At 62.3% G+C, this 10,255-nt stretch overlaps 1 protein-coding gene across 1 annotated transcript; it reads left to right on the top strand.

The window, feature by feature from the left end:
- The first annotated feature begins 828 nt into the window (after positions 1-828).
- CABP7 (calcium binding protein 7) lies at positions 829-10,238 on the top strand. The gene is made up of 5 exons (XM_044243957.1): positions 829-937; positions 7,043-7,186; positions 8,037-8,149; positions 8,463-8,616; positions 8,849-10,238. Exons 1-5 carry the CDS (start codon positions 829-831, stop codon positions 8,974-8,976), a joined length of 648 nt encoding a protein of 215 aa, XP_044099892.1. The 3' UTR covers positions 8,977-10,238.
- The last annotated feature ends 17 nt before the right edge of the window (positions 10,239-10,255 follow it).

Below are 10,255 nucleotides of genomic sequence, written 5' to 3'. Positions count from 1 at the left end.
CCCACCTTGGAGCCCCTCCTGGCACCAATACTGTATGATTCTCCTCCAGGACCCAGGCGCCTGGGGCCCATCTCACCTCGTTGCCAGGTCTCTCTGGTCGTCAGTTCCCTGCTCTGTTCGTGCGGGGTGGGGGCGGGCCAAGGGGCTGGAAGGAAGGGCCCCACCCCCACCTTGGTCCCGGTGGATGCGGACTTGGGGCGAGAGATAAGTGATCCCCCGCTGGGAGAAAGGGCAACCTAGGGCGAAGAGGAGAAGGAGCCCGCGGCGGGCTAGGGGCGAGCGCTCAGGGACCGGCGGCGGGAAGGGGCGGGCGGGGTAGGGGGGAAGAGCGCAGAGGGGGCGGGCAGGCTGCGGGCGGGAGGGCGGGGGAGGCGGGGAGCGCAGCCAGCGCTGCACAGAGCGAGCGAGCGAGCGAGCGAGCGAGCAGGGGAGGCAGCGAGAGCCGGAGCGGCGGGCCGGGCGGCCGCGCCGGCGAGCGGACTAGCGGGCGGTGAGCAGCGCGGAGCGCGCGGGGCACCGAGGAGCGGGCGCGGCGGGCGCAGCGCGCGGCGGCCCGAGCGGAGAGGCCCGAGCGGCGCCGCCCCCATCGCCCCTGCGGGGCCCCCGCCGGGAGCCCGAGGAGGGAGGGGGGCGGCATGGACCGGCGGCCCGGGGCGCGGGGGCGCTAGGCCCCCGGAGGGGCGCCCCTAGTCTAGCCACCGCTGGTGCCGCCGGGCCGCCCTCCGCAGCCGCGCGCCCCGCCCGCTCCAGCCGCCCCCGGGGCCGCCGCCGGCCCATGAGCCCCGACCTCAAAGTTTGCGGCGGGCGGGCGGGCGCGGAGCCTCCAAGATGCCGTTCCACCCGGTGACGGCGGCGTTGATGTACCGGGGCATCTACACCGTGCCCAATCTGCTGTCGGAGCAGCGCCCCGTGGACATCCCTGAGGACGAACTGGAGGGTGAGTGCCCGCCGGGACCCCTGCCCGCCGGCCCTCCTACCTGTGCGCCCAGGTGAAGCGCGGACTAGGGACGCAGGGGGCGGGGGGCCGTCCGCAGGTGCCGGCTGCCAGGTGGGCGCTCCAGAGAGCAGCTGCGCGGGGAGTCAGGACCAACTCGCACCTCTGGGTGCCGCGTTGGGGGTAGCCAAGGCTGAGGGGCGGCCCAGCCCCTACCCGCATGGTCCCCCGCGCTGCGGAAACTTGCCGAGCCCCGCAGCGGGGTCACGGGGCCGCGCAGTCCGCGGTGACGGTGCGGCAACGCGGCGGTCTGGGTGGGGGTCCAAGCTGCGCCCCCCGCGAGGGCCCGGCCGGAGCACCCGCATCCTGATCCCCTCCGCGGCGCCCGCCCGCGGCTCTGCGCTCGAATTGACATTCCGCTCGTGTCGCTTTTCAAATCCAATCTGCTAGGGCAGCCGGAGAAGGGGGAGAGGGCGACTGCCCTGCTTTTGCCGCCTGCGGGGCTGTCCCCAGTCCCTCCTGCAGCCTTGGCCCCTTCCCCACAACCCTGCGAGGACCCCCAGCCCAGAGCTCTGGGAGGGCGGCCCAGGAGGTGGTGGCGACAACAAGTGGCCAGATTGGGTGGCTTGGTCTCCATAACCAAGCCTGGAAGGGAAAGGCAGAGGCTGGGACCCAAATCTGTTTCCCCCAGTAGTCCCTCTGCCTTTCAGCATGAATAGGGACCTTAGGCAAGGGGCTGGGCGGGATGAGAGCAGAGGTCAGGGGCTGGGGTCCTTGGATGGAAGATTCTGCAGAGCTGTGAGAACCCTGGGGCCTGCAAGCTCTTTCCCTCCTGGGATGGGGGCAGGTTCTCAGGCCTTCCATCCCCCAGACCTCTTAGGGCCCCATGTGGAGTGGAGTGGGGGTTTGAGGCTGATAGTCTTGGGCCCCTGGGATCTACTTCTCTGCTGTTGTGTGAGGGGCTGAGATCTCCAGAGGCTGGGCCTCTCTTCAGTTATCTTGGGGCCAAGGGTCTCTGCGATCTGGAGCTCATCAGGGCTTGGGGGGTGCAGCTGAGACACCAATGCAGTCAGGGATGATGACGGGAACACAGGGAAAGTCATGTAGAGAGGTCTTCCCTCATCCCCCAGCCCTGGAGAGGGTAGATCTTGGGGGAGTCAGACTGGGTGAAGGGAAGATCAAGAGGGAGAAGGTAGCTATCCTTCCCCCAACACATACACCCTGTACCATAGACTATGAGCCACCTGCTCCTCTCAAGTCCCCTGAAAGTCCCCAGAGGCTGGCAGAGCCACGGAGACAGGGTCTGGTGTCTGAATCAGGCAGAACAGAGAGATGAGTGCTGCTGCCTTGAATCCCAAAGCCCAAGTGTCTGCCTTGTCTGTCCAGTGCCTGGGACAAGGAGGAGGTGCAATGAGGACCAAGAGGGCAGGGGATGGGGCACAGCCATCTCTTCTCCACCATTGTCTCCTCCTGCCCTAGGTCACCCCGAACCTCCTGCCAGTGTCTCCCTCCATGGGCCCTCTATCCCTTCCTCCTGGCCACTTGGGCAGGGGACAACACTCTCCCCCCAAAACCCATGAAGCTTCCGCCTCATTCCCTATCCTTGCTCCCAGCACCCCACTCTGACGCTGGTAGTCCGGCTATGGGCCTGGCTGGGTCTCTCCTCTCTTGTTCTCCCAGCCCTGGGGTGCAGACCTGAGAAGCTGAGAAGAGGCTGGGATAGAGGGGTGAGCAGGCACAGGGAGGGCAGTGCAGGGGTAAGGAGGCCGCAGGCTCCACTTGGGCTGCCTGGCGGGCACACTGGCAGAAACCCAGCAGTGTTAGTCACCAGCCACACCAAACGCACTCCCTGCTTCTCTCCTGTCCCCCTCTCCTGGGCCCTGAGGAGCAGAGGGACCGTGGCACAGGGGCAACTGAAGGGCAGGGCCCTCCTTGGGGTGACCAGGAGGGGGTCGTGGAATAAGCAGGTGCCTGGGTGACCCCAGCCCATCTCCTAGCCTGTGGGCAGCTGTAGGTGAGGGCAAGAAGTCCTCCATGGCTGACCCCCCCTTCTTGCCTGTGGGCGCTCCAAAAGCCCTCCTGGGGGACCAAGTCTCTGCAGGCCCTGGTGGTCCTTGAGTGCCGGGGCTAGATGGAAAAGGTGACAGACCCCCCCGTCCCCCTGCCGCCCAGTGCCTGGGTAAGACCCAGGCCCTTAGCGGAAAGGACACCCACCAGTGGGGGACCCACACGTGCAGAGAAGAGGAAGCCCGGCAGCTTGGGATGAAATGCTGCAGACATTATGTGCCTGCTGCAGAAATCCAGGGGGCGGTTAGTCTGAGGGGGAGAGGGACAAGGGAAGTGGAGAGTGCAAGGGGTAGATGAGGGCTTTCCAGCCAGGCAGGCCTGGGTTCGAATCTCTGTACTGTCCGCTTACAGAGTGACCTTGGACTATCACTTGGCCTTTCTCGCCTCGGTGTCTCCATCTGTGAAAGGGGCTTGGCGTCGTCCCTCCCCAGGGCTGCTGGTGGCAGAGGACACAATGGAGGCTCTTATCGAGGGGACTGGTGTGCAGCAGGAGCTTGCTGACCCCAATGCTGCCGCAGGGGTGGCCAAGTAGGGGGGTTCTTGCAGGAGTAAGAGCCTGGAGTGTGGAGAGATTGGTGAAGCTCTTGAGTTAAGGACCCAGGATGGATGGGGGGACAGGGCAGGAAGGCTGCCTCCGCGAAAGGCTGGGTAGAAGAGTCCTTGAAGGTCTGGCAAAGGCACCTGGGGACCTGTGGCCCTAGGGAGCCGTGGGTGGCAGTTGGCAGGGTAGACGCGGCTGGGCAAAGCTGGCCCGGAGCCTGTCTGACCCTGGAGAAGGAGAGGCACAGGCTTTCCAGCTTCTCCCAGTATCTCACACCCCGTCTCATCCCTGCCATGACACACACACCCAGCCAAGCCTCCCAGGGTCTGCGGGAGCACGGAGGCTGGCCCAGGGGCATCAGCGGACTTGAGCACCTGAGCGTAGGAGTGCAGTGGCTGCAAGTCCTAGGCCAGCCCTTTCTGGCCAGAGAGAAGAGGAAGGAGACAGACAGACAGGCAGACAGTCACCAGGGCAGGGTTCTGAGGTTGGCACTTGGCCTGCTCAGTCAGACAGTGGAGCCCACACTCAGAGTGGCCAAATAGGGCATTCGGAGTATGGGGGGGTGGGGGAGCCCCTGTCCTGCCCGTTTTCCCTGCAAGCCCAACAGCCGCTTCTGCGTAGACTCAGGGCCGCCAAAGTGGTGGGGCGTGGGGCCAATGCCGCGGAGAATGGCAGCTGCGGCAGAGGATAGGCGCTGCCCCCCCATTCATGAGTGACCTCCAGCGTGTGCACCCCGTCTCTGGCCTTCAGCTTCCTGATGGAGGGCTGATGTGCCTTGAGGCCTGTCAGGCTGCCTCAGGGTCTATCACCAAGATTCCCCTGCCCTCTGCTGTCTCCTGTCCAGTCCCGTGCATTTCCTCAGATCTTCCAGAAGAGGACCAGGGGCTCCAACTGAAGCGGCCATGGGCTCTGAGGGCCACACCCGGCTCTGGGGGCCACACCTGGCCAGAGTGGGAGGGACAGCCTGGACCCCAGCTCCTTGCAGGGGAGGGGGCCCGCATCTGTGGCAGTCCCACTATGCGTCAAGGGTTTTGCCATACCCATCGCAAATTTCCCAGTGGGTCTCTACCGAGGAGGAAACTGAGGGACCCGGAAAGATGGGGTGCTTGACTCTGGGTTCCTCCTTCCAAAACCAGCCCCTCACCCAGAAATCTGGGGATGTACCCTCAGCCCTGGCCTCAGCTTGATTCCTCTCTTGTGTGGTGGCCAACACTTACTCTTACGAGGACTGTTAGTGAACCTGGGCTCTGAATGATGACCTCACACTGGGTATTGCATGCACTTCCGCCCAGATCTTTTCTGTCTGTGCTGCAGAAGGGTAGGCTCCCCAAATCAGTCATTCATTCATTCACTCACTAGTTCGGTGACGTTTATGCTTGACAGACAGGCACTGTTCCCGTCATGGGGCCCCAGCGGCAGCCTTCATAGTTCATTCATAGTCCAGTGTGGTCCATGCAAGGGCAGGGCAGGGTCTGTGGGCGCCCGGAAGCAGGTTGAACTCAGCTGGGGCGCAGGAGGACACCAGGAAGGTGATGCTGTTTATGCCAGGAACCTGAGAGGTATCCGAGTTTGCCATGGTTTGGGGAAGAACTTCCAAGTGAAAGTAGCTCCCTGTTCAAAGGCCTGGACATGGAACGCTCCTGGTGCTCACCAGGGCTGAAAGGGACCCTCGGGCTAGAGTTCAGGACACCTGAGCTGGGAGAGCCTGGGACTGGGTCAGGGTGGTAGAAGTGGTGGACGGTGTGTCTTGTTGCTCTGTTGGTGCCTTAGTCTGTACCTGGAGACCCTTAAGCCATAGGACCCCATTAGCCACCTTCATGACAGCCGGGGCCCCCCTTAGAGACCTCTGGTGGTGGGGAGCTTGCCATCTTGTCAGTGGCCTGGGAGAATGGTAGGTGGGAGTTGGCTTGGAGTTCCAAGTCTGGGATTTATAGAAACCCCTGGGCCTCTGGCCCAGATCTCCTATCCCAGTTGCTTTCTGGCCTTGGGGGCCCCTGGTCAGACCAGATTCTCTGGCCCAGCCTAGGATGGGTGGGGATGGTCCAGAGTCAGAGGATCTGGGGGTCCGCTTGGCTATAGCCCACCGTCTCTGTCTTGGCCTGCGTGCCGTCTGGTCTAACCTCCAGGCCTTGGGTGCAGACACCAGGTAGGAGGAGCTGGATGAGATTTTGGGCCCTTGACCCAAGCTTCCTTGCCCCAGCCCCTAATCTGTGATGGGGCCAGTGGGATTAGGGCCCCCATAGCACAGGATTCCACAGTCTGTTTTAGGGGTTCATAGTCCCTTTAGGCCAGGCCTGGGCCAGCCAGATTCCTGCTCTCACCAGAAATTGCCTTGACCCCAAACTGACCCCAGTCTGGCTGCTTTGCCTCTCTGTGCCTCAGTTTCCAGGTCTGCAGTGTGGACCGTTTTCATCTGTCTCTGTTTCCAAATACACCCACACTCACACCCAGGGACAGGATTCTGTCTGCTGAATCCCAGCCAGGGGACAGCTCAGGCAAAGGCCAAGAGGCTGGCAGGTGAACAAGGATGCTGGAGCAGGCGGTGTGAGTGGGGTGAGGCTCCTGTCTTGGCCAAAGAAAAATGCTCTTGAGGGCTCTTCCTGGGCTGTGGCCACGAAAGGATAGCAGGTAGAACTAAGGTGAGCAGGGAGAGGTTAGGACCCTTCAACAGTTCCTGGACATGCTTGGTAAAATCCCTTGTTGTACCCACATCACTACTGGGCATTCTACTGTGGGTGGGACTGGTCCCAGGTCACTCACTGCTCCCAGCCCAGTTCTCTGTCCCTGTCACCCAGATCCTCAGGTCTCTGTCTCCCCTTCTGTACGATGCAGGGGACGATCTCCACATCTGAGCAGGCCTGGGCTGGCTGGGGCCCCTCCATCCAGCCTCCACCTTCCCCCTAACCTCGGGCTGGGGAGGCAGTCTCTGCACGGAACTGTCAGCCTGACTCTGAGCGGGAGCTGACGGCTGTCTCATGGGGCATCCTTAAGGAGTGCTGGCTGGAGTTTCCAAGCTGAGCCCAGGGGAGGAAGCATGCGATGAGGATGAGAGGGAGTGGGTGATGGAAGGAGTGAGGGGTGGACAGGGAAGCCTTTGGCCCCTCACAGAGTGGCCACCGCAGCCAGGCCTCAGGAGCCCATGCGGTGGGACTCATGCTTACCCGCCACACGGGGTCGTCGTGAGCACGCCCTAAGAGGCTGTGGGAGCCTGGCTGGAAGAAGGAGGACCCGCCCACCCCCCCATCCCCAGGGTGATCCTGGCCATGCTGCAGGCTTGGGCATACCTTTGCCGCCTGACTCAGCTGGCCCTGAGCTCCAGGAAGGCAGTGCTATGGTGGACACTTGGGCCACCACCTGCCACTTGTCTCTGACAAGACCTGCAGGCTCCCTGGTGGATTCTTAGTGCCGGGCTCAGGCTGCAGGTTTGGGGATGCCGGTGGCTTAGGGAAGGGGTGTTGGGGACAGAGGTGAGGTCCCAACCTGCTCTGCTCCCCCCACAGAGATCCGTGAGGCCTTCAAAGTCTTTGACCGCGATGGCAATGGCTTCATCTCCAAGCAGGAGCTGGGCACGGCCATGCGCTCCCTGGGCTACATGCCCAATGAGGTGGAGCTGGAAGTTATCATCCAGAGGCTGGACATGGATGGTGAGCACCAACCCCTGCCTCCGTCTCCTCACCCCTCACCTGGGCCTCTGAGGCCAAGCCCACCACCCTCCAGGTACCCCCAAGCCCATGGCGGTAGGAAGCCAGGTCTGGCCTCATTTCGCAGCCTGGAGAATAGACACTGGATTGCAATGGCCCCAGCCACACCCACATATGGAGGTTTAGAGGCTCTGCCTCTCTAGCTCTGCATTCTGAGCAATTTGTTTTTTTAAGATAGTATTTTTAAGTCATCTCTACGCCCAATGTGGGGCTCAAACTTGCAACCTCGAGACAAGAGTTGCTTGCTGTACGGACTGAGCCAGCCAGGTGCCTCCCGAGCAATTTTTTTTAAAGCACAGAGAGGTAGAAAGGCTATACTAAGTACCCCAGGTCCCATCACCCCAAATAAAATATCATTTAGTCATATTTGCCACCTGGCATTTTATTAAGGAAAACCTAGTAAAAAAGGCTGGTAATATCCAGTCTCCTCTTCTTGTCTCCCCTACCCCCACCATGGGCCTCCATCTCTGCCTCCCCTCCACCCACAGAGCAGGTGGTGGTCTGTGCAGTTTGTGCCCTGAGTTTCAGTTCCTGTCTGTGGGGTGAGGATGTCAGGCCCCACACCTGCTGGGAAGCCACGTTTCTGAGTAAAATGCAAGGCTCTCCCATGTGCTCGGGCCCATCTGCTGCACCCCATCTCCACTTTGCAATCACCATATTTGGTTTTAGTCCCTGAAAATAACTCAAGGCTCAGAGGAGGTGGGACCTGCCCAAGGTACCCTGTGACCTGAGGTGGCCCGGAACCCAGCCCGGTTGTCAGCTGGCCCATTGATTGGAACTGTGCCTACCCTAGGTGATGGCCAAGTGGACTTTGAGGAGTTTGTGACCCTCCTGGGACCCAAGCTTTCCACCTCGGGGATCCCAGAGAAGTTCCATGGCACGGACTTTGACACTGTCTTCTGGAAGGTAAGTGTTGTCTGGTTGGGACTTAGGGCTGTACACACTGTGGAGGGCTGTACAGGGTCGGTGAATGGCCAGGGCCATGCCATAAAGGCAGGTGACTATCCCAGGCATCTGTCCCCTGGAGGTCTTATCTTCCAGAGGGCCAGGGGCCAGCCCGGGGAGGCTGGTGTGGTCAAGGACTCAAGGAATGGAACGAGTAGTTTCTAGTCCTCCAGAATCCAGAGGCCTGTCACTGGGCTTGTGTGGCAACAGGGTGCTGGGTGGCGGCCGTGGTGGTGGCAGTGGCCAGAGCACTGTGTCTCCTCCCCAACCCAAGTGCGACATGCAGAAGCTGACCGTGGATGAGCTGAAGCGGCTGCTGTACGACACCTTCTGTGAGCACCTGTCCATGAAGGACATTGAGAACATCATCATGACGGAGGAGGAAAGTCACCTGGGCACCGCTGAGGAGTGCCCTGTGGACGTGGAGAGTGAGTGACTGGCCCCCAGACCTCCCCCCACCCAGGGGCAGGCCAACTGCTGGGGGCAGGGGGAGGAGGAGGACCCGGGGATTGCAGGGAATGGCTGGGGGCCTCCTTGCCCGCCCCACACCTTGTGTCCCTGTGGGACGAGCCCACGTGTGGGCAGTGCAGGCGGCTCCTGATTCCGCGCTTCGCTGTCCCCGTCTGTCTCTCTCTGGTGCTCCCTGGCGGGCGGCCACAGCCTGCTCCAACCAGCAGATCCGCCAGACGTGTGTGCGCAAGAGCCTGATCTGCGCCTTCGCCATCGCCTTCATCATCAGCGTCATGCTCATCGCGGCCAACCAGGTGCTGCGCAGCGGCATGAAGTAGGCACACGCGGTGCGTGGGGCCCACTCCACACTCCCCACCGCCTGCAGTCCTCTCCTGCACTCGGCTTCCCTGGGCCACCACGTGTACTTCGGGGCCCGAACGTCCAGCAACCCTACCCCACCCGACCTGAGGGCCGTTGCATGGTCCCGTGGCCCGGCTGCGGAGGGCTTGGCGGTGGTTCCAAGGTGGCCCCCGGCCCCGCCTGTACCTGCCCACGCCTGTATGTAGCACTCACTCTCCCTTCCACTGTCCAGGGGCTCCTGGGAAATCTAGGAGGCATCTGCACAGGGTCCGCTAGCTGATGTGGTCACTTAGACAGGAAGAAGCAGCACCCTGTGCCTGGGGCCACAAAGCCAACCTGACCCTTCCCTGAGATTTGCCCAGGGCCATGAGCCTGGTGGAGATGGGAGCAGGAGGCTTCCTCCTGGAGAGGGGGTAAGGCTGGGGTCTCCTGGGCCCTATTCCCTGGCCAAGCCTGAGGAGGCCCCTGGCCTTCTCTAGGGTCCCTTTCTCTGACCCTCCTTAGACTCAAACCCAGCCTTCCTCCAGGCACCCACTGCGGGTAGAGCATTTGCCCATTTCATAGATGAGCAGCCTGAGGCCCAGAGGGCCCCCAGATACGGTGCCCACTTCAACAGGAATTTTTCAGAAAGGGCAAAAGCTCCCAGCAGATGGGGCATCTGAGGTGGCCCAGCAGTCTCTGCACCCTCTGAGCCCCACCGGCCTGAGAGCCACACTGCCCACCACCACCCAGTACAGAATCTAGAACTGGCGTGCAGTGAGGCAAGAGGCAGACCAGGGGCCTAGAGGCTCCATATTGCCCAAGAGCCTGTGCGACCGCCCCACCAGCCCAGGGCCTCCTCCAGGCAGAAGCCTTGGGGGCCGGCCCAGTGTCACTGCTGGGCCAAGGGGCTGGTGTAGCCCAGCACTGTGGGTGCCAAGAAACTCAACCAGGCCACTCCCCCAAGTCCAGGGCCTGTCCTCCTGGGTCCCCCAACCTCTCTACACAGGCCAGAGACACAGCTCCCACCGCGCCCCGGTTCTGCCATCTCACGTTCAGGCACCAGCTCAGTATGGGCAGATGTGGGGACTGGAGACAGCGGACAGAGTCTCTGAGCTCTTCTCCCAGATCCAGAGCCCCCTTACACCCGGGTGACCTTCCCGGCCACACTGGCACACCCTCTGCCCAGCCATGCTGAGCCCCCGCTGGCCCTCCCAGGAGAAGGGCAACAGCGCTCCTCACCCAGCAGAGGACCTCATCTCAACCCCAGTGCTGCCA

Source organism: Neovison vison, chromosome 3, assembly GCF_020171115.1.
Source record: "Neovison vison isolate M4711 chromosome 3, ASM_NN_V1, whole genome shotgun sequence".
In the NCBI taxonomy this organism is placed as follows: domain Eukaryota; kingdom Metazoa; phylum Chordata; class Mammalia; order Carnivora; family Mustelidae; genus Neogale; species Neogale vison.
The sequence above is the reverse complement of the archived record's forward strand: the minus strand, read 5'-3'. Positions and strand labels throughout refer to the sequence as shown.

Excerpts from the sequence above, each read along its gene's own strand:
- CABP7 (XM_044243957.1), top strand. The coding sequence starts at position 829 with ATGCCGTTCCACCCGGTGACGGCGGCGTTGATGTACCGGGGCATCTAC. Across the intron at positions 7,187-8,036 it reads CCAGAGGCTGGACATGGATG|GTGATGGCCAAGTGGACTTT; the intron begins GTGAGCACCAAC and ends TGCCTACCCTAG. Across the intron at positions 8,150-8,462 it reads TTGACACTGTCTTCTGGAAG|TGCGACATGCAGAAGCTGAC; the intron begins GTAAGTGTTGTC and ends CCCCAACCCAAG.